This window comes from Macaca thibetana, chromosome 16 (genome assembly GCF_024542745.1).
Source record: "Macaca thibetana thibetana isolate TM-01 chromosome 16, ASM2454274v1, whole genome shotgun sequence".
In the NCBI taxonomy this organism is placed as follows: Eukaryota; Metazoa; Chordata; class Mammalia; order Primates; family Cercopithecidae; genus Macaca; species Macaca thibetana.
The window spans coordinates 38,586,063-38,613,927 of record NC_065593.1 but is presented as its reverse complement, the minus strand read 5'-3'; the positions used below and the strand labels follow the sequence as shown (position 1 = coordinate 38,613,927).

The 27,865-nt window shown below is 42.4% G+C and overlaps 1 protein-coding gene across 1 annotated transcript in view; it reads left to right on the top strand.

The window, feature by feature from the left end:
- The window catches only part of ANKFN1 (ankyrin repeat and fibronectin type III domain containing 1), a 536,065-nt gene extending 529,371 nt beyond the window's left edge, over positions 1-6,694 (top strand). The window contains exon 21 of the mRNA XM_050764649.1: positions 131-6,694. Coding sequence (XP_050620606.1) covers positions 131-927 — 797 coding nt within the window. The 3' untranslated portion in view covers positions 928-6,694. The remainder of the gene's footprint in view (positions 1-130) is intronic.
- Positions 6,695-27,865: the final 21,171 nt, after the last annotated feature.

Sequence of the window (27,865 nt, the reverse complement as noted above, 5' to 3'; positions counted from 1 at the left end):
GGTGACAGCAGGGCATTAAACGAAGCACAGGACCCTTCTAAGTGTGGGGTCAAATGCACTGATCCTATGCCTGTGAAGCGGGCTCCAGCTAAGACTGTATTTTTCCTAACATCAGTTTCTGGCTTCGCAGATTCACAGCCCTGCTCTGATGAAGAAGGCTGCTCAGAAGTCTTCCTCCCCACCGACAGTGACTATGACTCCAGCGATGCCCTGAGCCCCCGAGACCTGGACCTGGTCTACCTGTCATCGCACGACATTGCGCAGCAGACCCTTATTGGCCTAAGCGGCAGCGCCCCCGACGTCCTACAAGTGCACGACGTGAAAACCCCACTGGGGCCCGGCCAGGATCCCCAGGGCGAGGGCCCAAATCCCGATCGCTCATGTGCTGAGTTCCTCCATAGCCTGACCCTCACTGGGTTCACACCCAAGAACCACGCCAAGACTGTGTCAGGTGCGCGGCCGCCGCTAGGCTTCCTGGGAAAACGGAAGCCAGGCAAGCACCCCCACTACGGCGGCTTCAGCCGCCATCATCGCTGGTTGCGAATGCACAGCGAGACCCAGTCGCTATCGCTCTCTGAGGGCATTTACACACAGCACCTGTCCCGGGCCTGTGGTCTGGCCCAGGAGCCCGAGGAGGCCAAGCGGCCCGGCCCTGCCCTTGATGGTCCCAGGGGCCTAACTCTGGCCCACGCTGCCAGTCTTCCTGAGGAGCGGAACAGCAGTCTCCAGGACGCGAGGCCTTCGGTCCGCCGCCTCTACGTGGAGCCTTACACAGCGGCCCTGGTGCCCCAGGACGAAAAACCATGGGCTGGCTTGAGCCCGCCTTCTGGAGGCCGCAGCACCCTGCCCAGCCCCACAGGCCCCGACGTGAGCCAGGAGGGCCCCACCGCCTCTCCCGTGTCAGAAATACTCAGCAGCATGCTTTAGGGAGACCTATCCTGGCTGTCCACCCCTCCATCACTACACCCTTACCTCCATCCTGCCCCACTGTGACCCCATTCATTTTCAAGAGTTTTGAATGTTTTAAATCCAAAGGTTACAAGTTCAGGGTCCTCCTTTTTTAGATAGAGTCGGGGGTGGAAGCCAGAGTTGCCAGTGCCATTCCCACTTCAGCCTAGAAAGGGCATGGGGGAGTTGTTGTGTCAACATGGAATACAACATGCAATGACTCAAACATGCCACCCTGTTGGTGGCACCTATGACTGAAGTTGGCCAGCCCAAAGAGAGATGCTCTGTTCTGCAGCTGGTTCTGTAATCTGACCCCTGGTTTAGGGCTCTTTCACGAGTTTGTGATTGATGAAGAGAAGTTCCATAAATGAAAATAAGATTAGCATCCTTTCTCCCTCCATTCCAAACCTTCAGAAGAGTTTGAGGGAAAGACACCAGGTTGTGTCTCCAGGGCACTGGGGTCAAGTGGGCTTGACCTTGGTTCCCTGTCAGCTAAACTAGGTCATTCCAAAGTACAGAGTTCTCAGGGCTCACCTTATCAGTTTATCCATCAGTACTTATCTGATTAAATAGGCCTTGACAGGCCTTTTTTTCTTCGCATAGTGGTATGTGGAGACCACCAGAAACAAAAGTAGAGAATTCTTCTCTTTCAGCTCTATCTTGCAAAGACAGAATAGGACAGAAAGTAGCCCTTCCTGTATACCCAGCTCCCATCCAGGCATGAAAATGAACCATAGATTGTTACAGGGGTCAAGGAGATGGCTAAACAAAGTGAAAGCCTAAATTACAGATAAGACAGGGGAGGGAGAGAGACATGGGCAGAAATATATTTCCTTTACAATTCTAAGTTAAGCGATGTAAGTCCATGGGGGCTGTGTCTCTGAAAATCATAGTGGATCAGCTCCAGATTCTTTGGTGATGAAATTGTCATTGAACCACAAAGTGCCCTGCAGATATGGCCAGTCAGCAATGGGCTCCTCACAATCCCACAGGCATATCCACTCACCCTACATCATAGATCAAGAGTCAGATTGTCCAGGGCTAGGGTGGCTGCCTTCCCCTTTCATCTTACCTCTCCTTACATCAAATTGGCCCCAAAATCATCTGGCCCAATTAGCATCAGAGAAAGTATGCTCAGAAGCCCTTACCAGTGGTTCACTCCAAGGATGTGCTAAAAAACATCTGGAAATTTTGCTTTGGTCTCATTACCTCCTATCTGAATTTCTCACAAGAATCCAAATTAGACAAATCACACTGCATATTCAGAAAAGGCACGAGTCTCCTCATCTCCTGGAGCCAAGACCCATTCACTTCACTGACGTTCTAAATGATCCTTTTCTGCTTCACAGGCATTTCAGTTAAATATTGCTCTTTATGGCCCTATCCTTGTCCACAGAGTTCTACCATTCCTCCTCAGGGGAGTTCATACAAAGTCCCCTGTTCACAATGTTATTCTGATCCCTTCCATTTTAAAAACATTTGATTTAAACATAAATAATTACCCTGCTGCAAAGGTACAGATTTGGCCCATGGCCTATGGTCATTAGAAAACTAAAGCCCACAGCTCAGACTTTATTTTTTTAAGAGATTTTATACTCAATGAAACCCCCAAAGAATCTTGATCAGAATCACTACAGCTCCCTTTTCATGCCTGGGAGGATTTTAAAATGCAATTTTCTTGTCTAAGTGAATTCTATGTGCATGGAAAGGGAGAGTGTTAGAACTAGAAGGGCCCATAAAATTCATCTAAGTCGTGGGTTTCCAGGTAGGGCAGTTAAGACCCAGAGAGGTTAAGTGACTTGCTCAAGGTCATGGAGCTGGTTTAGTCTCAGAGACAGGATCAGAACTAGAATCATTCCCTTTATACCAGGCCGTCCCATTGGGAATTGGTCCATACCTAGTTAACTCTTGATTGTTGTCTACAGGGTGCCTCCTATTTTGTAGATCATCTACCTACTTCTGATTTCAAATTCAGCCTTTACCTAACAAGTTTCCAATATTACAGAGCTGCTTGTTGCCAGGGAATACCAACTTCATGTAATACACATCTCAATTAATTAAAAAGTAAATTTGGGAAAAACATTTCAAATTATGCCTCCTAGTTAATAACAAGAATGGCAAAGTCATTTGCACTCAGTTTCTACTTATTTCTAATTATAAAATGGATTGTTCTGTTCAATGAGTTTGTGAGATGATATTCTAGGATTGTGAAGAACTAAGAATCCAAGGGATTTCCTGATCCTGATCATTCCGGTGGCATAGGAGGAAGTTTGTAACTGAATCAGGTGGGAGGCATTCAACAAACAGCAGAGGCAGAAACTGACCCACCCTTCGGACCCCTCATTTGGTCGGTAACTTCTGGCATACTGGACCAAAATAGCATTAATTTTAAACCTGCTATTTTATATTGGGGACATAAGGTTATTTTTTCATCTTCTGTGAGGAAAGAAGGCATGCCCACAAAAAGAATAATGCATGTTACATTTTAACGGGCATACTTAAATCAATTGCAAATGCATTTTATTAGCAATATTCCTAAATAAAGTGGGTATTTTATAGCTTCCATAATTAGCTATTATTCAGGTAGGTTTCCCCATACCTCCACTTTGCAATATTTTGTGAGCCCAGTTTAAATTAATACATTCTTGTGAGAGACAACTGTGTTCTCTAATTCACAGTGCTTTATTCATTTGGCCGATCTCCTACTTACAGAGACTTTACAATGTCTGAGGATATTTTGTTTTATTTTATTGTTTTTGTTTTGTTTAATTTTGGATACAATGGATTTTTGTCTTTCACTGTTTTGTTTTGTTTTGTTTTTAAATCCAATATGAGAGCCTCTGAAGGAAACTGTCCCAGGTCTTCTTTTCCAGGGTTTTTCTAACATGCTTGATCGGCTTTCATCGTTTGTGAAAATCCTCAAAAATCCTTGATTGAGGTTCTCCCATATGTCTGTCTCGATTCTAAGTCCCATTGAGATCCAAAGAATCAAGTGTGAAACATAGTCCTGGGCCACAAAAAGCTCACAATCTGATCTAAGAATGTAACCATATGTTCACCATACATCTTCTCAACAATCTCTTAGAAGAGGCAGGAGCCTGTCTCCTCAGCCGGGCAGACATAGTGCATGTTGGGCTACATCTTTGATTTCTTCTCACTGTATAGACTCTTGAGGGAGTACAATCTGGAAAATGCAAGTCATAGATGTATATGTTTGGCAACTACTTAACAAAGCTAAAACATCCTCTTAATTGGAAAGGGTGCCTGGGAGACAGTAATGAAAAACATTCACTCCAAGGAATGAGTATTTTAAGAAGCAGGTACTTAAAGATGAGAGTCATTCCCTTTAAAGAACATTCACTAATGTTCGAAGCAATAATTACACTGGAGAAAATTGTTTCATTTGGTTTGAAAATTGAAGCAAGTTAGTAATAATATTTCGCCAGTCCTCTTTCCTGAAGGATCCCAAAGCACTTTATGAAAAGCAATGACTGAAGCCTTGTTGTACTCCCCTAAAGAAACCTTGTCCAGGAGCCACCTGGCAAACACCTACCATGTCCTTGCCAGGAGATCATGCCAGACAAGTGGAAAGGAGGACTGGCCCCTCGTTCATTGTTATCCTGCCACACAAATGTGAGCCCTGGTGAGTTTGGAGCTCTTCCCTTGAAGATAACTCTGTTAGACAAGGAGACATCCCAGAAAATACCTCCTTGGTCTCCTCTGGTTCTTCATCCTCCAACCAAGATGTACTTACTTTCTCTTGGAGAACTAACTTAACAGCTTAAGTTAGGTATGTCTGCAATGCATTTAAGTTGCCTAGTTATGTCAACAAGACACAGAATTCACTGACTTCTGAAAATGTACACGTTAGGAAGGTGATAACATTTTCTACAGCTCTCTCAACTTTGTATGTAGCAGAGCTACAGCAAAGAGTGTGCATCTCTTGGTATATGTGCTTATTAAGCTATCACATACCAATTAGGGAAAGTAGCTATAGATTAACAAAGAACACTCTCTGAGAATTCGAACTGTTGCATAGTCACTTTATGAAGTCTAAATATTTTTCCAGATGATTTAATGAAGCAAACCTGGACTTTTTTCTTCAAGGTCATATCTTTAAGGAAATTTTTTAAATAGCTATTCGGAAAGCAATGGTATCTCTTCATAGGTAATAGGGTGAGCAAGGAAAAAAACTGTTTTCTTTGCTGGTCACCTCTCATAAGATGTTCAAACACGTGGCTTATGACTGTTAAGCTAAACTTCAATGCAGCCTTACAAACAACAAGGGTAGTGTATTTGAAACCATGTTGTACCGCTTGGAAACTTATTCTAAGATCTTAATACAGACTTTTTCTGAGGTGTTGAACTTTGCCATTAGCAAAAAGTATTTTTAGAAAAATCCATTGACTGTTTATGAAGCACTGATTTTGCCATATTTCTGGTCTCTGCTTTTTCCACCGCATCTGCACACAGCAGTTATATTTGTTTTTTCAATTATTTATTCTATTTCCACTAATAATGACCTTGTAAAACAGTTATTCAAAAGGATGATTGGTTTTGTTTAATAATTGTATAGGTGGGCTGTGAAAAATATTCTATTGTGATAAAGGAAGTAGGAGATTTGTTGTTGTTTTAAATATTATCATAGAGTCTTTCTCCTACAGATATATACTTTTTTTTTATTTTAGCAAAAACCAATATTTAACTTAGTGGCAAAAGTTATGAAGCTATTAGTTAAGGCTCTTTGCTCCTCTTCCTGCAGTCCATGACATGAAAGTCTGAATATACTTTCACAGTAATCACCCTCCAGTGACTGATTTTCAAAAGCCAAGTCTGGCAAATTATTGTAAGTCACTCTGAGTTGCTGTGTTGCCTCTTGCCTTGTGAAAATCAGATGTTTCGGGGTATCCCATGTATGTGACCACAAGCATCAGTTTGATGTTTGTGATTTTTTAAAACAGTGTGTGCGTGTGTGTGTGTGCGTGTGTGTGTGCGTGTGTGTGTGTGCGTGTGTGTGTGGTGGTGTCAGAGAGATGCTTCATAGAAAAAGTAATTTAAGTGACATTCTTATTTGGCAGTATTTAATTGCTTCCTTCCTAATGTGTACATAGCAATCTGGCTGATTATTGGTTATTTGTTCAGAATTTATTGTATCTTGTTGCTGTGTATGCAACTGAGCGTGTGTTAAAGTTTAGACTTCAGTACGCTATCTGCACAATTTTGTGTGCTTTAAACCTCTGTAAATATGCAGATGAATCATGATCATGTATGATGTGTTAAATGTGACTTCCACTCTTGAAACAAAAATATTTTATTGTATGTACATTTGAAAACTATTTGAACAATCTAAATGTATATTGTAAATGTCCAGTACCCTCAGTCAAAAACAGCACTGGTAAAATGTATGCCTCCTCAACCTACCAATTTATAAGAGGTCAGGGATTAATGAAAATTAAGGTAATTTTTCTAATGGCCTGTATTTTTGGTAATTTCTTACCTGCCTAAGTGTATTTTCAAGAAAAATTGTTGACAGAAGAAATCTAAGCTATCAGAGGGAATGACTTTATTTCATAAGCATTAATTATACTTTATGTCTTTCCTAATATTGTTGAAATCTAAGTCAAGCATGAAGTCAAAAAATATTTTTGATTGTTCGTTAGATTTTTTGCTGTTCAAGGGACAGTTTCCAAGCCCATTTGTCTTAACTGTGGAAAAATGTTGATTCAATAATAAATAGAATTCTTAATATTTGACTTACCTAATGCTTTTCCTTGTCTCAGGAAAGACACAGATTTTTCAGCCTAAGCTTTTAAAATCTCCTCACTGAAACTTTGGAAGAATTATCATTTGTGGCATTGCTTTGGCAATTATCAGCAAAGTCTGACCAGCTGGCTCTTGATTAATCAGTACCATTCAAGTTATTTCTCTTTCATAATTGATTATTGCCAAGTGTTGAAAATACAGCAGCAGATCGTCACAGCAAATACTCTCACCAAGTTGCACCCAGGAGCTTGGCCATCATAATCTCGCATCTTCCTCCACTGCATGCACGTTTAAATGTCTTCGGTGCATTGCTGCATGCGCTGTCCCATCTCAATTTCTCCAACCTTTCTGTTTCCACATCCATGAAGCTCCTTCTACCCCTACTCCCGCTGGCTGAGATTTGAGATTTCTTCTGTGTTTGAGAACACTACAAAGAGATTGCTTCCACCCTAGGAACCTGTACAAAGTTTCCCCTGAATTCCCAAGGATGGGAAATGTGCTGCTTTGGACCACGTATTTGTCTTACACTGTTTTACAGAATTCTTTTACACACAGACGAATTCAACTCTTTATTGGCATGTTTGTGGTCAGCTTTCTTGACAGTCTCAGAGGGCTGTTTTGTTGTCCTGGCCAAATATGCTGTTTTCCCTCTGTAAATTGTCATCTTTCTAAGCAAACCATTACTTTCTTTTCCTAATTCTTTCTCTAAATAAAAGTTTACCCTCTTTTTCAAACCAAACAGATGACATTCTTCTCTAATATCCCCTGTCTTCTATGAGCACTCTTGGGGTGGTATTGGAGTAGGGAGAGAATGAGGTAAAGAGTAAGAGGAGGCTTTTCAAATGTAACCTGCTAAGTGAGAAGTATGCCTTCAGAGAATGCCTAACCCTTTTGATAAGTTATGCCAAGCAATATGCAGTGTTTCTATCTGCCAACGAGAAATCACTCCTTCTTCTCTATAATAAAAAGAAATCATTTTAGGGAAGTAAGCAAGTTTAAACCAAGAGTTTCTTATCAATTTAAAGTGACTCCTAGACAGGAGAAAAACATTCATAAGGAAATTATCTTACCGATATTATAATGTCAAGCAAGTTAGATCTTTGCAATGATTTTTTGACCATGCAAATGCATTTCCTCTTCAGGTAGCATGTGGCATTCCCATCTTTACATGATGCCCCTTCTAATGGCCTGTCCTATCAAACATTGCATTAAGATATTTTGCCAAAGAAAGTACTAGTGTTAGATACTGACTACAGGAATTCAGGCACCAGTTCCATACTAGACTAGACCAGATGTTCTAAATGAAAAGCAACTGGCTGCTTTGTTACCCATCACCCCACCCCAGCACATTTTATAGTACCTGACATAAATATCTGTTAAATGAATGATAAACCGATGACCACCAGAAATTGTAGAGAGCGCACTTAAAATCAGGTTAAATCCCATACCTTGCATAATTCCTCTGTAAAGAATGGACATGAAGACCTTTTCACATGCCTACCAGCCTGCAACTCTCTAAAATGGCTCAGATGAAGCTCAGTTTATCCCCTCAGGATACCTTGAAAGTATTTCTTTAGGATTTCCTGAAAACTTCCACCACTTACCCCACGCATCACCTCCAGAGTACCTTGATTGGGTGGGAATGTACCGTCCAATCTGGCACTGGACCACCTGATGGAAGCCAAGGGTCTGGGAAAAAACCTGCCCTTTCTTACGGTGCAAGATGCACCTCCAGATGGCCAGCAGTTTTCTGAGTGTCATGATATCTTGCCCAGTGATTGGGTACCACTGGATTGACATGCAGATCACTCAGCCCAGCCGCACCCACTGCATACCCAGAAAACCTGCAAAAGTCTTGTCCTCATGCCCAGTAAGGCTGCTTTTGCACATACCATTTTCCTCATCAAGCTTTAATAACTGCAATCTTCTATATGTTTAGAAAATACTTTTCACAAGCACCATCCTTTCTGAGCCTGACAAGTAGCCCTATGAGATTAGCAGGGCGAGAACGTATATCTCCGCTTTACAAATAAGAAGAGTGAGGCTCAGCAGAGTGAAAACTAGGGCCCAGGACTCCTGACTTTCTAGAGTGCCACGTGCCATTGAGTTAGGTCCTTTGAGAAAAGAAAAAAAAATTAAAAGGCCACTGGAAGCTGTCTCTGTGGAAGACACCCTGCACAGCCAGACATGCAAGGGGACATTTACACAGACACAGATAACAATGGCAAATGCAGCCAAATGGGACAACAAAGCACACAAACCCTTTCCCCCAAGGCAAAGTCAGGCACTCTGTGACTGCAACCAAGACACTTTTTCTTACAGTCACAGAGGGCCTGACTCTGAGCTAGAACCTGGGCCTCATGCGAAAGAGTTTGTGTGTCTTTCCTCTCTGAACTTACAGATAAAGATGTCTATAAAATGTGTAACTCTTTTTCAGCTTTGAAATTCCATGAATTTAAAACACACACATTGACTACCTATCAGAGATAAGAAGGGATTCTCAGAATGTTTCTATTTGGGGGATGCGTTTTGTGTTGTTGTTGTTTTTTGGGGTGTGCATAGGTTGCGGGAGCTATGTAGATGACATTGAATCTATTATAAAGAAAGAAAGTAACTGTGAGAAATCCATGCTCAGTGTCCCCAATATTCCCCTGCCCCACAAGAAATCTTTCATTACAGAAAGATTTAGGTCAGTCTTCTGCCTCACCTGACCCCTGTCTCTCTCAGAAAACAATTTCACCTGTTTCAGTTCCCCTCTCCTTGCTGTCCAGCCACTGGGATCACAGCGAATATGGTCTGGAATATCCCTTGGACCTTCCCCAGCATCTAATCTGACACCAGCACCGCCCACCAGCTGTTCTCTTAGATCTTGCCTGATCACTGCTGTAAGATCACTTCCCTGGAGTGTCCCAGAAACGGTCAAGGCATTGCACAACTCCAGGGGGCACTATTATTAAGTGTGGAATGTGCTCTATTAGCCACTTCCCAGAACCCAGGCATGAAGCAAGCTGGTCCTCTGCCAGACAGCAAGCCTGAATTGGGCATCTCCTTTGGGGTCAAGGAGAAGATGAGAGACTGGTGTAGAACAGGGTACTGGGCCCCACTTTATGAAGGATGTTTATCAGCCCACAGTGGGTCTGTTTAACAGCTCAATGTTGGACACACATCTGACTCTTCCAAGTTTGGGCCAACTTGAGCACCAGCTTGGACTTTGCTTGGGCCATTTTGGCTTGGCTAGATCCAAGTGTCAGGCATTGTTCTCCCTCTGCCCTCAGCAGAGTCTGTGAAGTCAGGACATGATCATTCTCTGACAAACATTCAGTACATTTCCCTGGGTCCCAGGAGGCCTGATATTGAAATGTTTTCCTCTCCATAGTTATATTTTCCTTGGTTGAAAGAGTTTTGTTTTGGAAGTTGCTACCCTGTCGAGGTAATGAGTCAGTTTGGGAGGCCGGTGCAGAGGGGAAAATGCACATCATTGGCAGAGGCCAGAAGGATGGGGGTGAGAGAAGATGGGAGATTCCCAGTGGGAAAGAAAGACCACACCCTCTTCCCCCTCCCACCCTTTTAGGAAGAACATGGCCCCTCCTTACCAGCTGAGGGCTTCCTCCCTGGGACCAGGAGCCAGGCCCAACTGCTGCCTTAGGACTTGATCCTGGGAGAAATAGGTAAGCAGGAAAGGAGCTAACATTTATGGGTCGTCTTTTGAGTACCATTTAATCGTCTACCTTATACTTCTTGTGAAAAGCAGTAGCATCATCATCCACATTTTACAGACTGAGAAACTGAGGCTCAAAGGAAGGAAAATTGCGTGCCCAGCATCACACAACCAGCCAAGCCTGGAATTCAAGTTTAATATAGGAGTCCAATGCCCATTCTACTACGTGGTCTCTCTGCAGGACTCAGGCCTACGCAGAAAAACAGACCCAAGAAACTTGGGAATAAGAAGACCCTGTTGAGGGACAGCTGAAATTATCCGACTCTGGGCAGGGAAAGCACTGATGGCAGAGGGAGAGGAGGAGGTTTATGGACTTAGGCCACCCTTTTTCTTTGCCTCTAATCTCTTCTCCTCAACTTTTCCATCCATACATTTTCTTCACATGGAAAGAAAAGTCACAGAGATACAAAAAACACACATCAACACACAAATACACGCAGATCTCTCACACACAACACAAATACACACATCCCTACAAGCACAGAGGCACACACATCTGGAGGTAAATCTCAGGATTCAAGGGTTGGCCTCATGCCAGCCCTGAGCCCCGAGTAGCCCACTGAGGAGCCCTGGTCTGCCTCACTTTGGGAGGTCAAATCAATGAAAGAGCCCTGGTAGTTGAAAAAAGAGAAAGGGAGAAAGAAAGAACACCAGCACCTCTCATGATGGGAGGTCAGAGCGAATGAAACCAGGAGAAGGGGGTGGGGGGCAGGGTGAGAGCAGGGGGGTGGGGAGCCTGGGGCTGGCAGCTGAATTCCTACCCTGGCCCAGCTCCAAAAGATTAAAATAGAGCTCTTAGAGTGTCCCCTCCACAGACCAGCCTGCCAGGGGCCAGACAATACGTGGGTTTGTGCTCCAGCACAGGCCTCCAGAGAGGTGATGTTTTTACCCGGACGGCTAAAGGCACAGAGGCAGGTCTAAGCAATTCCAAGCCTCCTTCAGCTGGCAGTCCCAGAACAAGCCACGGCACAGAGAGAGCGGCCGGCTACTAGGGCACAGACAGATATGCCCTTTTCTCACCCCAGGGCAGGCCACTGGACTCCTACTTCTTCATTTTATCTACCCCGAAACACCCAACTGGCAGGGCTCTGTGGGACAAGGTCTTAGCAGATTCGTTATACTCTAATTGCGAAAGAAAAAAAAAAAAAAACTCAGCATGCCTGTAAACAGCCAGCCCTACCCATGAGGGATGGTCAAGGTGTCCCTCGGATTATCTGAAATACTCAGATGAGTACAAACACTTCATTTTCTCTAAGCAATGAACACGGCTTCCCCAGGAGGAAGCCCTGCTGGCCACTTGAGGTTACATCTTGGAATTCTTGAGGGTTTCAGGTGGCTAGGTCGGACTCAAGTCCCACATCTCCGACCAGTATATCAGCTAAGCACACAGGCTCTGGAGTTTGCCAGACATGGGTTCTACTCCTGACTCTGTCCCTTAATAGCATTTTGAACATGGGCATGTTACTTAACCTTTCTGGGACTTAGGTTCTTTAGCTCTGACAGTGCCTACTTACGGTCTTAAGGGTTAAATGAGCAAAATGCATAGAAAGTGATCAAACCAATGCCTGCTGTGTCACTGGCAAATGTTAGCCAGAAACAAAGATTATTCCATCCTGCCAGGTCCCTTATAAAGGGAGAGAAAATAAAATTTATTAATCAAATTTTTGACAGTGAGAGTGGATGCTACCTGGACAGAACTCTGGGACGCTGGCTTACCAGGGACTACCTGGGAAAACTGGGACACAGGATCCCCGTCCTTTATAGTCTTTCAAAGAGTTCCTATTTAACACTCCATCAAGGTAATCTCTTCTAAAATGGCCCTAAAGTTTACTCGATAGCATAAAGCCCATTAAAAGCCACAGTCTTTTATAGTATACCATGATATCTATATATAAAATTCTTATTTAACATATAATCATAGTATATGTTATAATATAATATGGTAAATCATATGATGAACAGAGGACTTAAAATTGAGAAAATTCTGTCATTTTAATTTTTTTCTGTTAATTGGAAAAAATAGCTGTTATTCCATTTTAATGGAAAAGTTCCTTCTTTCATCTCACAGAACATTAATATTCTACAAAAGCAAAATTAAAGAATCAAGAATAGCCCCTAGGGAAGTGAGGGATGGAGGACAACTCTCATGATCACGACATATTTTCTTTGAACAATTTTAATTATTCACATATGAAGATCAAGACATAAGATGACCAACTGTCCAGTGAGCCTAGCATTGAGGACGTTGGACTTTCAGTTTTAAAACCAGAACAGTACTGGCCACACCAATGAACTGGTTGCCTCAGTGAAAGAAGAAAACACCTGAAAGGTATACAACGATTCCTTAGCACAAAACTGCAGCAAACAGCCTCAATCTATCAGTAATCATCTTTAGACCCATTACCAAAACCAGACAGCTCTCCAAAAGAAAGTAATCCTGGTCAGCCAGGTGATTTAAGAACTTTCAAATGCGGAAAATGTTTGAACAGCCTTTTGTGTGTGGCTGTTTTGAAATACACTCTTACTCTTTAGCCTCTGGTTCCTTCCACTCAACCTGGCCATCCCCTCTGTGGTCCCTGGATGCCACTGGAATTTGCCTTCCTGGGTCTCTGGAAGACCCCTTCAACATAAGGTCTTGGTGACCTCTTTCTAACTTTATGTTTTTGTTTGTTTGTTTGCTTCCTGGCTGCCTTGTTTGAAAAGAACAGCACCTTCCTCTGGAGTGTTTTGCTAGCATTAAATAAATTTAAAACACATGGGAAAGGCTATATGGTTTACAAAGTAATCTTGCTCTTAATTCTCACAATGTATAAGGTGGGCAGTATGATTGTGCCCATTTTTTTAATGAAGATACCAACTCTAAGAGAATATAGCCAAATATATTTTTTCTGTAGAAAAAAATATTTTATCCAGTTTTTTCTGTAGAAAAAAAAAAAAACGGAAAATTCAGATGCAGTTCTGACTTTAAATCCTATACCATGCCTCAATATTAAAATCCATCAACATGGAGTGATATTTAATATGGTTAGTCCTTGCATTTCAGCTGAGTCATTTAAAACACACACAAACACATATGTATACATACACTCATCAACACATACAGACCAATCTCAAACCTGGGTCCAAATAAACTCACCCACCTCACTCCTCCACCTAAACAGTGAACAGATGCATTTTCCTGGATTTTACTTCAGCCAAATAGTCACTTTGAAAAATAAAGTACTGCGTAACAAAACAGAATAATGACTTAGCAAATTAAAAGAGAAGGGCGAGAAGACAGTAGCTAGTCAATCATACCATTGACTAGCATAAAAGAATGTAAAACTTGCTACCAGGTAAAATCAATACATTGGGAAATGTATCCAATAGAGAGAAAATCAGTAGTAGATACAGATATTTGTACAACATGCTTATTGCAAAGTTGCTGGTTGTGACACAACTAACTGGAGACAACCTGAGTGCCCACAAATAGCAAAAGAATTAGACAAATTCTGCTATATCTTTAGTATTGTTATGCAGAATGACTAAAGGCCATTTACATTGACATAGAAAGATCTCTATGATGGATTGGGAGGAAGAAGCTAAGGAAGGAAGGTGGGAGAATAAAATGTATTTTTGTAATCCAGCCTGCTATAAGCAATTGTTTTAAGTTATATTATATGCATATGTATGTTATATGTACATATATATGTATATATGTGTGTGTATATATATATAAACATACATAGAAATAAATATGAAAAGAAACATACGTTGTTAACTTCAGAGTCTGGGCTAGGAAAAGGAAGGGAGAATTTATTAACATTTTTACACAATCCTGAATTATTTGACTTTTTATTTTTAAAAGCATATATTATTTCTGTAATTTAAAACAATAATAAAGTAAGTCAAAAAGAAAATAAACTAAGCCCAGAATTTTGCCATGTCTAATTTGAGCAAAGAAAACTCAGATTCCTCCCCTTACATCTTTGGGTTCATCCAAATGAACTCTCTTAATTGGCCCCAGACACTGACATCTGTGTGGGACTCATCCCCTCTTTATTCTCTGTATTGTTTTTAAAATGGCCACCTCCGCTGGATGTTAAGATTTTGATTGTGAACCATCCTCCCGCTCCCACTTCTCCCTCCACCCACTCACCCCCAAAAAGACTTTGGTTCCTGCTAAAAAGGCCAAGAATAAATCCTCTCCACCCCAATTATTCTACCAATACATCATCCTCCCTACTCCTTTCTCCCTAACCTCCAGATGTTGGACTCTGGAAATGGATAACTGTGGGAGGCAGTGGAATCTCCCTCTCTAAAGGCCTTTACTGAGGGAGCGAGTCACATCTGTTGAGGATGGCTTGGATTTAAGTGCAGTTAGAACAAGTTAGTTATGGGTGGTTTGTCATTTTTGGAGTGCTGATTGCATACAGAGCCCAGTGAGAGAGAGGGGCAGGAAATCAGGAGCCCTGGTGGCAGAGCAGACCTGCACAGAAGAAACAAATTGGTTGCCTGACGAAGCAATATTTGATCAATGACTTGTATAGACAACTCCTAGATTACACTTTTAGACCATATAAATCTAAGAAACATAGCTTATGCTAGATGATAGACTATTATTCAAAACGGTCTTGACCAGCAGATGTCATTTAATAGAGATTAAAGACAATTTCCGTATTTGGTTAAAGTAATCAAAGAACAAGATGAGAGAATCTTAGCTGGGCAAAGGATTGGGGAAAAAAATTAATTCAAGTGTTTTAGTTAACAAGCTCGAATTAAGCACAGTATAAAAAGCTGCTTTTTTTAAAAGTCCACTAGTGCAATCTCTAGATATTTTAACAGAAGTAGATCCATTCATATAGTCATTCTTTTGTTCATTCTTTCAATAGCAAACATTAGTTGAATACCTACTACATGCCAGGCACTGTGTTTAGAATGTGTTAATGAGCTCTAGGAATTACATAGTACTCTTAATTCATAGTCTGAGTTTTATGTTCAATCCAGGATACCATGTTTTAGCTTCATTGTCACACTATACAAGGATAATACAGAGATATATACCAAGTCATGCACAGAATAGTCAAAGAAATTGAAGCTGTCTAGCCAGAGGTGTTGAGGTATGATAACTGCAGTGAAATACCTGGAGGATTATTGTGACAATCGTTAAATAGATTTATTTTATGTAGCATCATTTAGGAGAATTGACTATGATAGTTTAAAAACACGTTTACAAATTCTTTGATACCCTTCAAAAGATGGAGCCTAATTTCCCTTCCCTTGAGTGTGGGTTAGACTTAGTGACACACTTCTATTGACTAAAATGTGGCAGAAGTGATTATGTGTGACTTCCAAGACTAGATCATAGAAGAGCATCGTGGATTCCTCTGTGCTCTTTCTCTTGGATCACTTTCTCTGGGGGAAGCCGGCTGCCATGTCCTAAGGATACTCAAGCAGCCCTATGGAGAGGCTCAGCTGGTAAGGAACTGAGGTCTCCTGCCAACAGCCATATGAGCAAACCATTCTGGAAGCAATTGTCCAACTTCCAGTCAAGCCTCATTCGACTACAGTCCTATCCAACATGTTGACTTCAACTTCATGAGCTATTCTTAGCTAAAACTGACCAGCTAAGCTGCTCCTGAATTCCTGAACCACAGAAACTGTGTAAGATAATAAATGTTTGTTGTTTTTAAGCTGCTAAATTTGTAGGGTAATTTGTTATTCGGCAATAGATAAGTAATACGATGACCAAAAGATTCATCTGGGAAGGAAACCAATTTAACCTTAATAGAAAAAATAATTGCAAATGATAACTTTTGTCTAAAAGTGAAATGGTACCACTCACAACTGAAGCAGTGAGATCCCTGTGTTCAACCAGAAGCAGGACCACCAATTCTCAGGATACTGTAAAGGTGATATCTACACTGAGTGCATGAGTATGAGCTTAGAACCCAAATTCTTTATTTTTCATCTCATTCTTCATATTCCAACCAGCCACCATTGATTTCCTAACCTTCAATCTTCTCTCTGGTTAAGAAAGTAAGGTCACCTTCATAGCAACGCAAAGCAACCCTGGCATGATTTTCCTCTGGATCTTATTTGGGGCCAGACTGGCTTGCTCCCACCATGGAGCAAGTTTTTGCAATGGCACCTCCGCCATGATTTAGAGACCTACCAAGCGGAAATTGGATTTAAGACCTTGTTGGCCCTGGGTTGCACCAAGAGCACAGTAATCTCTTCAAAGCCCAGGCTGTAGCAGTCAGCATTGCCCCTGCTGCTATTGATAATTTGTACCATATTGACTGGGTTACTTAGCATTTGTAAACAGGATCCCATGGTGGCTGGACGTCAAATACATGGAAATAACTCTTCATCAACCTGGAGTCTGGTGCCCACCCTCCACCCACCCTTTGGCCACTGGAATGCTGGGCAGCCCAGGCTGTCCTTACCACCCACATACCCAGCTCATTGCCCTGCTAAAGGTAAAGACCTCAACTTCATCATGCATGCAGCTCCTGGGGGGAGGGAGGGATGGAGGGAACTGATGGAGACTGGGGAATCCCAAAGAGTAAACCTAAGGCAGGTGAAACATGCCCAGGACCTGAAGGATGCAATTAAGCCCAATTCACCGGGATCCAGAGTTTTTCTACCAAATTCCTGAGGAAACCAAATTGCATAATGTGTGACTTATTCAGAAACACACATCTCCGTGTTGTTGGCCAAGGCAGAGGCAATGTGGTGGGGGTCTTAGGCAAGGGGTGCAGGTGCACAGAAATGAAAACAACAGACTAAAACAACAAGCTCCCTGGCCTATAAAGAACAGTCCCATGTTTTGCTGGATTCCTCAGTCAAAGCAAGCATGCATATATATGTGGGTTCTTGTGTGCATGTGCAGCTGGGGCTGGGGGTGGGGAGTGGGGGGCCTTCCAGGGAGGGAGCAAGAACATGTCTACACATTTTAAATGGCAATTGCAAAGGAAACCATCAGAGGTGCTCTCACGTACATTGGGCACTACTTACTTTTTGCCAGCTCCTATAACTTCTGAATCTCCCCCTTCTCATTTCATAAACATTTTGTGTATATTTTTAAGTGGGAATAATTTTGCTCATTTGGGAAGACTGTGTCTTTATGGAGTCGAATCAGGCTAACTTGTGCCTTCCATGTTTCTTCAGTGGTGGGAAACAGGAGCAGTGACAAATGCTAAAATGTAGGATGGGGACAGAATGGTTTGAGATGAGAGAATTTGCAGAAAGCCAGGAGGAAGATGATTCTGTAAAAAATAAAATTTTGTCATTGTCCTGCTTTGGGTCTTTTCCACACCTTTCCAGTGGAAAGCCTGTTTAACCTGCTTAAAAATATTTCAGCAATTGGAAGTTATGAGTAAGGGTTGTGTTGCTTTTCTGTTCGGCCTCCACTCCTACAAGACTGAACAATTCAATCTCTCTTTCCCCAGCTTACCTGTGGCATGTGGGGCCTGCTTGACTTGAATAAATGGCTGTTTATGGATGATAGCATCTGGTATGCCCCTGATTAGGTCACTGTGTTATGTTAAGTATTTCTACCTCCTGGTGGAGAAACCAAAGCTAACAGTTCTCAAGACCACCACTCCCAGCACAGATAGCACAGCACCCGAGATGGGATCTACCCCTTAAAAAAGCCAGTTAGGCTTTCTGTCAACTTGCAGCACTCCTCTGGGACCATAGGATGAGAGCAAAAGATAACAGCTTCAACCTAATAATGACAATATTCATACTCTGATGAAGAACCTATCTATACAGGACTCTGAACACCTCCTCTGGTTTCATTGTCACCACCACCCTGGCAAAGTTGCTATTGCTGCTTTGATCCCCATTCTACAGATGCATGGCCTGAGGCTTGAAGAAATTAAGCAACTTGCCCAAGGCCTTACCTGAAGTAAGTAGAAGGCACGGAATTTGAGCTCAGGTCTTTCTGGCTCCCAAGTTTAGAACTGTTCCACCGTAGGTTCTGGGAAAAAGCAGCCTGGAGTAGTGAAAAGAGTCATAAATGCTGTGCAACCCAGTTATTCAACCTCACCTTGCCTCAGTTTCCTTGGCCATAATAGGTTAGAATTGCTCCCATTACCCTAAATAGGACTGCTGTGGGCCAGCTAAAATCTTAGCTATGACTTGAAAATTTACTGAGTACCTCGTGGACAGTTTGTTGACTGAAAGAATACCAATAAATGAATCAATAGGTAGGTAAACTAACATTTCTTCTTAGTGGAAGTTCCCAAAGGAACCCCTATAACTGTTACTCAGGAGAGTAACTCTAAAGACTCCCACTGCTAGCTCCTGAGTTCCTGAACAGCAATGGAAGATTTGGATCTTTAAGATCAGAGTTTCCTGCATGAAGCAAAGAGCTATGTTTTCCTGAACTGTAGGCCAATGAAACTCCAAAAAGACATGTTTTTCCAATGTTCTCTCAGTAGCTATCCTAGGATGTAGAGGAACATGTGAAAAAAAACCAAATGGATTTGTTTTTTAATAAGGTCTGAAAGGCATACCAAATATTTCGGTTCTCCAAGGTGTCTGCTTCCCTCCAGCTGTCCAGGGTTTTCAGCTGGGTCTCAGAAACGAAGTTCAGGACACCCAGACAAGTAATTCTAACCAGCAGTGCCAGGAAAATATTAATGTTTAAAAAAATAAAGCAGAGATTTGTTTATTTTTTAAACATATACATATCTTCCTATAACGTCCCTCACACCCAAGAGCCCTGGACAATTCTGCTTTCACCTGAGCAGGATTAACAAGTTCAGAGCCAAATATATTCGTGTCTCGCTAACCGAACCTTATAAGCGTCACCCCCAACCTCTTTTTTCCTCTTGACGCTGATTTTCAAGCGTTCACTCCCCTGTGGGATAAATTGGTTCTATTCCGAAGAGGTGGGGGCGTTCGGCTGGGATGACGCCGTTGTGGTGAGCAAAGCCTCCAGAACTATTGGGCCTGAAACTCTCTCCAACCCTGGCCTTTAAACAGCCAGTTCCCCAGATGTGGCAGCCAAGGCCTGCTGCCTCCTGCCTTGAGAAACAGCCCAGGGGTCGCCGAAGGAGACCCCAGAGAGCCATAGGGTTAACCAACCAACCATAAACATTACCTCCTCTGTTGATCTTCAAAAGTTTGGGGAAAGAAAACAAACCACATAAATCTTTATCAGGGCTCCTTACAACTGCCCTGGGAGGTGGCTCCAAGAAGAACTTGGTCGTGACTCTGTATGGAGGATAAAAAATGATTTCAATGAACAACTCCAGTGCCAGAAATAGATTGCTTTTATTTCTATTTTATTTTTTTCCTCTCCACCCACCCCCCGCCATTAAAAATGACTTCTTTTTGTTATATGCCACCCAGAAACTCCATGGCGAGGATCCCTAGTCTTCTACTGGCTTCATGGTTTCCACTGTAGATAATTCCTGGACAATGCCAAAGAAAGAGGAAACGTCAGCTCAAGGGCTATAGTGTTTAGAAGCCAAGGGAGGAGGTGCCATGTCCATGTTAGAGGTTAACCAGATAACTAACACATCTTCTATGAATGGGATCATGGAGTAGAGTAGATTAGGTGTGCGGCGGCCACCCCCTCCTGAAAATCTTTCAGTAATACACCTTTCCATCCAGGACAAACTCTCCAAACCCTTCCTAAACTTCCACGCAGACATACAAGGTGGTGTGGCCTGCACCCAAGAGCACAGAATCTAAACCTGCCTTCTGACCCTGACTTTCTAGGGGAACTTGGGCAAGTCACTCACCTTCCGCAGGCCCCATGCACTCATCATAATAACAGTAGGTAACATTTATGAGCCATCTAGTAACTCCAGCTTAACATGTTAAATACCTTGTGTACATTTTAAACCATAACTCTCCGAGGTTTTACAAATCCCATTTTACAGATGAGGAAACTAAGACTTACAGAGGTGAAGTAATTCATCCGAAGTGACATGAAAACAGGGATAATAGCGCTTACCTCATAGAGTGGTGAGGAGTGAATGAGATAATGTCTGTAACGTGCTTAGCATGATTCCTGGCACCTTGTGAGCTCTCATTCAGAGAGTTCTCCCGCCTCTGGAAATCGTCCCTGAACCCTGACCCTCAGCCTGCCCCACCCTCCCAATCTCTCTAGTGGGTCTCTGCTCCCAGGCCCTCATCAGTCACCCCACCTCAGGAGCCCATCAGGGGCAGCGATGGGTCTCATTTCTGTAGTGTCAGCCAGTGTCTGCCACACAGTAGGGGCAGAGTAAGTGAGTGTTAAACAATGAATGAAATGTTGTAAGCAAATACCTAATTCGTAGACAGCTAATGCAAAAAAAAAAAAAAAAAGCAAAAATAAATACTAATAATGAAATGACTTGTTCTAAGGATGGCTAAAGATCCAAAATTTCCTGGAGGAGCCTGTATGCTAGTGGAAAAATGTACAAAAGGGAACGAGGAACGAAGTCATGCTCTTTTTTTAAATACCAGCTTTCACTGCAGTTTAAGGGCTACATAGACTTCCCCAGAATGCCCATGAATCATCGGAAGAGAACCCAAGAGTCCTGGGTCCCAGCCATTCTGACTAACTTCAGCAAACGTCCTCCAAGCCCATGGAAGGCAGACTGGTATGGAAACCACACCCATATCCACCTGTGCGCGCACACACACACACACACACCTGCACACGCACATACCTGCACACATACACATGCACTTAACCAACACCAACAAATCAATCTCTCAGCATTGACTGAGCACTTAGCTGGTGCCGTGCCCCTTACAAAATTCAGAAATAAGATATAAAAGATTCTAAAGACCCCAGGACACAGACTGTACGGAATGAACAGTCTAGCTGTAGAATTGGGGCTGGGAAAATGAGCAAGTTTATTGCCACACTAATAATACTAGCTGTCATCTTCTGGATATGTGCCAGGGATACACAGAATCCCCAAGGAGAATGCGTCATTTGAAAAAGTATGTTCATTCATTCAACAAGTGTTTATTGTGCTTCTACCCTGTGCCAGGTGTTGTTCTAAGTGAAGAGGATAAAACAGTCAACAAGCTGGACAAAGGCCCTGCCTTCGTGGAGGTTACCTTTTAGTCCTAGAAATTTTAAAACCCAATGTTACAAATTTGTTTGGAAATGGCAGTGAAATGTAAAACTACAGAAAACTAAGTTTCACACAAAGCTTCTCAGTTACTGGGGATGCACAGATGATGGCGATTCTTTAGAAGGAAAGAGAACAGGTGCCTTTGGCAGAATCTCTGGGAGGTAGGATTGGGGAGGCTTGTGTGTTTCTCAAAAGGCAGAAGGAATTAAAAGAGGCCTCCTAAAAGTTAGGGCACTTACCTGATGTCCCCCAACTTGTAGCCTAGGGATATTTCCTCCAGTAAAATTCCCTCTCCCTTCATATCCTGAACCACATTGGCAAGATATGGTGGGAGAAAGCCCATTGGCCTGGAAGCCAGACAGAGTGCATGTAAGCCCAAATAATTCACAAACTCCTATAAAATTGTAGGGTAACACCACTCACCTCCCTATTGTGTAAACAAGAAGCCTGAGTATAAAGCTGCTACTTAGCGATTCTTCTTCTCCCCTTCCCCTTCCCTTTCCCTTTCCCTTCCCCCTCTTCCTCTTCCCCTTCCCCTTCCCCTTCCCCTTCCCCTTCTCCTTCTCCTTCTCCTTCTCCTTCTCCTTCTCCTTCTCCTTCTTCTTCTTCTTCTTCTTCTTCTTCTTCCTTCCTTCCTTCCTCCTCTTCTTCTTCTTCTTCTTCTTCTTCTTCTTCTTCTTCTTCTTCTTCTTCTTATTCTTATTCTTATTCTTATTCTTCTTGCCCGTGGCGTCAGACTCACCCCACACACACTACCCTCCTTGACCTCACAGCTTTAGACAGATAAGGGCAGCACTGTTTACTGTGTTAGGCCCTGCCCACATATCATCTCATTTAATCCTCTCAGCAGCAGCCTCAAAGGGATGTATGGCTTGTGATTTGCTCAAGGTCCCATAACTGGAAAATGGCTGAGTTGAGGACACCCAGACAAGTAACTCGAACCAGCAGTGCCAGGAAAATATTAATGTTTAAAAAAATAAACCAGTGATTTGTTTATTTTTTAAACACACACATATCTCCCTATAACGTCCCTCACACCCAAGAGCCCTGGACAAGGGCTTCATGCACTTAACTACCGGGCTATACTGGCTCCCTAGGATCCTGAAAGCATTGCCTTCCTCAAGGTACTGTCCTAGCTCAAGAACCTCTCGGCCAGCCCAGCTGACCACCAGCTGCACCAAGTTCAAGTGCTCACTGTAGTTGACCAGATCTCCCTGTGAGCTCCTGCCATGCCATTCTCTTTCCAGTATCTATCCTTTTCCCATGTGCCTTCCCCACCATGAGCACCTTTTTTTTCAGTCATCTATCTACCTAAATGTTAAAGGTCCATCTCTTCCCCATACCTTTCTGCAGCTTCTCTGTCCCTCATGGATCTAAATCTTCTCTGAAATGTCTAATTCACACCTGGAGTCAGCATTGCCTTGTTTAGCACCTACCTGTTCTCAACTCAACAAGCATTTCTTTACTGAGCCCCTGCTCTATGCCAGCCAGGTGCAGTACTCAGACCTGTAGAGAACACTAAAATGGAAAGATCCTCAAGGATTCTGCAATCTCTAAGGGGACGACAAGACGTGCATGCAAATGACTATACTTCACCCAAGACAACACAGTGTCAGGTCTATGAGAAAGATCCATGCAGTTTTAGAGATGTTTGCTCAGTGTCCTTGGCTAGGTGTGTGCAGGTGTGCACATATAGTGTGTGCAGGTGTGCACATATAGTGTGTGCAAACTCACTTGCATCTCCCACCAAATGAGGCAGTATAAGAAGTGGGTGAAGAGAATGGGTTCTAGAACCAGAATGCTGGGGCTCAAATCATCAACTGTGTGACTTTGGGTAAATTACTGAATTTTGCCTCAGTTTCCTCATTTGTGAAAATGAAGATAAAAACAGCACATCTCTCACAAGTTGGTTGTGAAGAGTAAATGAGTTTACACATGTGAAGTCACCATCTAGTTCAATGCCTGGTACATGAAAAGTACTCAATAAATGTCTGCTTTTACCAATATTAACATTATTATTATCCAGGCAAAAGGAAGTTCCTCTGCTCCACCATTTTTGTTTGTTTGATATTTCGTGCAAAGTCATAACAACATGCCATTTTTAGACTGTATCATTGGACCTTTTCTGCAGTCCTAACAGAATTCTCTCGCTGCTAGCTGAAGGGGGCAGGGGGATTTCACTGATTTTATTATATGGTAGTTGTTGTTTTCCTGCCTTCCAACATTTTAACAGATTGCTCTTGTTTTCCCTGTCTTTGGAGGGAAAATGGGGAACACAGTTTTCCAAATGAAATCAATGCATAAAGCAAAGAGTTCGGCTCCTCCTTCCTGCGGACATAGGCCTGCCAGCTGCTATGCGTCCCTCCTTCATGCAGGCAGCCCCTCCAGTTTATGCTTCCCAGTGGGACAGTAATTTTCAGTACAGGCCAAAAGGCTTTGTTTAAATGTGACGCTTACGTGGTAATAGAGCGTATTGCAGGGGTCGTTTTTTCTGAGGGTCAATGTTGAATTTACTCTCAAAATAAACAACTCTATCTTTTTCTATCATCTCAAAGTTGTGGGTGGGACTGAAAAAGGTGGAAGAGACTAGAGCATGAAGAAGATGGAAGGAAAAGAAAAAGACAGGGAAGGGTCCAAGGAAGTTTAGAGAAGAAGGAGAAGGATAGAAACCAGTGTCCTCCACAGATGAAGCAAATCTTCCTCCTATCTTCCTGAATGATTTCATAAATAACAACAGCAGATATTTACTGCAAGTCTGCTATGTGCCCAACAGTATGCTAAATGTGTTACTGACATGGTCTCATTTAATTAATTAGGGTTTTTTTAAGAGATAAAATCTCGCTATGTTGCCCAGGCTACACTTGAACTCCTGGGCTCAAACCATTCTCCCACCTCAGCCTCCCAAGTAGCCAGGACTACAGGCTCACACCACCACACCCAGCTTTATTTATTTTCATCTGAATCCCCCTGCAGTGTATGTGATTAAGACCATTTTGCAGATGAGGACACTGAGGATCAGAGAGGTGATATAACCTGCCCTAAATTGCATAGCTGGCAAGTTTGTCTAGATGAGATGAGAATCCAAGTCTCTCCGGCTCTGCTGAATGTGTGCTGTCTACTGTTCCATGGGGCAGCATTTGAGGACTGTTCAGTAATGGAGCTGATGAGGGGGAAATCATGGGATCATGTGTTCTAAACTAAGAATGGATATAGAGCTGGACACATGTTGTAACAAAGCCATGTAACATTTGATATTGAGTCTGCCTAGAATATGTAAAATAAATGATTGCCCTACAGGAGGGTAAGGCTGAGGTGGAAAGCAACAGGACAAGCTAAGGGATGAATGGAACTTGGAATGCATTTCCAAGTGGAGAATAAGAGGAGAGATTGGGTGCTGGGGAGAGACAGGAGCTAATGGTTACCCTCTAACAGTGAGTCTAGAACTCAAGAAATGCTACACCGAGAGGACAAAGGAAGCCTTGAATCTTGCTGTATGTCAGGCAAAGGAAAAAGTATGTCACAGAAGCCTTGTTGTTGTAGATTGTCACAGTCACCACCCAGGTGTCTCCAAGCAATACTGTGGGACTCTTAGCACAGAGGAGTCTGTGGATTTTCCAGCACTCATTGAAGAAATTGTTTCAAGGGCTTATGTTTTCTTTCCAGAAACCTAGCTTAAAACCAGTTCTCTGCCAGACGTGCTCTCCAGGAATTCTTGACTGTGAATATCCTTCTTACCCAGTTAATTTATGGTATAAGCACCCCCATCTTGAAACAGATTGAATTAGGCAAAATTAGAAGTCTGGATCATCTCTTGAGCCTATCTCCAGAGACAAGAAGAATGATGAAGACATGGAGATTCCAGATAAAATTGGACAATATGAACACAATTCTTCCTCAACTGGAATTTTAGAAGGACTTAAAAACTAGTCCTAGGTCAGGTGCAGTGGCTCATGCCTGTAATCCCAGCATTTTAGGAGGCTGAAATGGGAGTATTCCTTGAGCCCAGGAGTTCGAGACCAGCCTGGCCAACGTAGTGAGATTCATTCCTATAAAAAATTTTAAAAGCTTAGCCAGGTGTGTGATGCATAATTGTAGTTCCAACTACTCAAGAGGCTGAAGTGGTAGGATAACTTGAGCCCAGGAGGTCAAGGCTGCAATCAGCTGTGATCATTGCACTCCAGCCTGGGCGACAGGGTGAGACCCTGTCAAAACAAATGAAAAAAAAAAACAGTCCTTTGTCACTTCAAGCAATTGACGTGCTTGGGGCTTGTTGATGTATTATTCATGTTCTTTCTCATCCCATGGAAGTAATGAAATAAGAAATAAATATCAATTCACAAGAATAATGGCTGATGATTTGGTATATGGGATGCACAGACCAAAGACTCAAAAGTCAACTCTTATTAAAGCACCATAATCCATATTAATATGACAGACCAGAATAACTCTGAGCAAGCCATTATGGTCCATTATGAAAATGACGTTCATTTGCAAAATGAGGAACATACCAAAATGAAAGTTGTTCCAGTTCTTTCAGCTAAATTACACATTAAGCATGCAGACTTCCTCTTCCAACATTTTGAAACGGTTTAATGTGCATTCAGGCTGGCCAAGCCATGGATTTTCTAAGACTGCCACAAAGGTGAAGCCTAGAAAAATGAGGGTTGGTTGCCAGAGAGACTTTCAGCCCTGCTGGGGTGTTGATCAGGTGGGCATGACTGTGCTTTGGAACTTCGCCTTGGGGGATAAGACTGACACCAAGAGGCAGCTGTGAATCCCAGCTGGCTTCATGCAAGAGCTTATTGGCTGTTCACCTCCAGTAGTTGGTTGTTAGAACTCGGGGAGAAGTATAGAGGACATTTGTTGTTTTTGCCTTTCGAGCATTCATTCGTACCGTCTTCTGGTAACAGTCCCCTGAATTTCCTTTGGAAACCATCTCTTCACTATTCTCAGTCCATGCAGTAATAGCTAAGAATGATAACTAACATACATTAAGCTCTAACCACATGCCAGGCACTGATCTGAGCAGTTTGCATAATTAACTCATTTAATCCTCATACCAACTCTTTGATACAGGTACTATTATTATTCCCATTTGAGAGATGGCTCAGATAACTTACAGATAAATATGTGATTTGCTCTTAAATGGCAGAACCGAGATTTACAAATCCAGGTAGACAGCATGCGGTGCCCATGACCCTAACCGTGAGTAGTTGCAGTAGGGCTGAATTCCAACACAGCTTCAGGCTTATGAACTAGATCTGGCCAATTCAGGCATCATATATATTACCCAAAGTAGGCCAATCTTGTCCAATCAATGCAAACCCAAGGTTTTATGCTGGAACAGCCAAAAGTAGTTTCTTGTTTGTGTCTTCTGAGCCTGGACCTGAGACAGGAAATCTTGAATGTCTGGGAACCACCGCTGAGACAGAACCTAAGAATAACACCAATGCAGACAAGATCAAAGCTGAAAAGATATTGATAACAATACCCAAGCACCTGAAATTATTATACTTCCGGGACTTTTCTGATATATGAGCCAATCAATTCTCTTTTTACTTAAGCTAGTTTGACTTGAGTTTTCTGATATTTGCAACATAACTAATACAGAATTCAACGTGTTAGTCTAAGGATAATACTTTCTATTTATGTAGTACTCTACAATTGACAAAGCTTTTCATTTAATTACTTCAATATCATATTTATTTATTCATCAATTTATTCAACAAATAAATATTTACAGGTTATCTAATTACAATCACTGACGTAAGTCCAGGCGATCCCCTCCCCCTTCCTCTCTTAGTTATAGTTGGTTCCCATAATTTTGTGCCCATCATTCTTGCAGCACTTACCTCTAATTACTCTACATAGATATCTATAATTCAGTAAAGCATAGTTATAGATATCTATATAGATATAGATAGATAGATATATATATATATATATATATATATATATCTGGCTGGGTGGGCACAGTGGCTCACGCCTATAATCCTAGCACTTTGGGAGGCCGAGGTCAGCGGATCACTTGAGGCCAGGAGTTCCAGACCAACCTGGCCAACATGGTGAAACCCCATCTCTGCTAAAACTACAAAACTTTGCCAGGTTTGGTGGCTCTTGCCTATAATGCCAGTTACTCAGGAGGCTGAGTAACGAGAATTGCTTGAACCAGGAGGTGGAGGTTGCAGTGAGCCAATATCACACCTCTGCACTCCAGCCTGGGCAACAGAGCAAGACTCCATCTAAAAAAAAAAAAAAAAAAAAAAAAAAAGGCATCTCTGAATTAGAGGTTTATTTATCCTGGAATCTCTGATAGCCACCTTGGCCCCTGACACTCATTCATATTCATTGCTTTAAGAATACT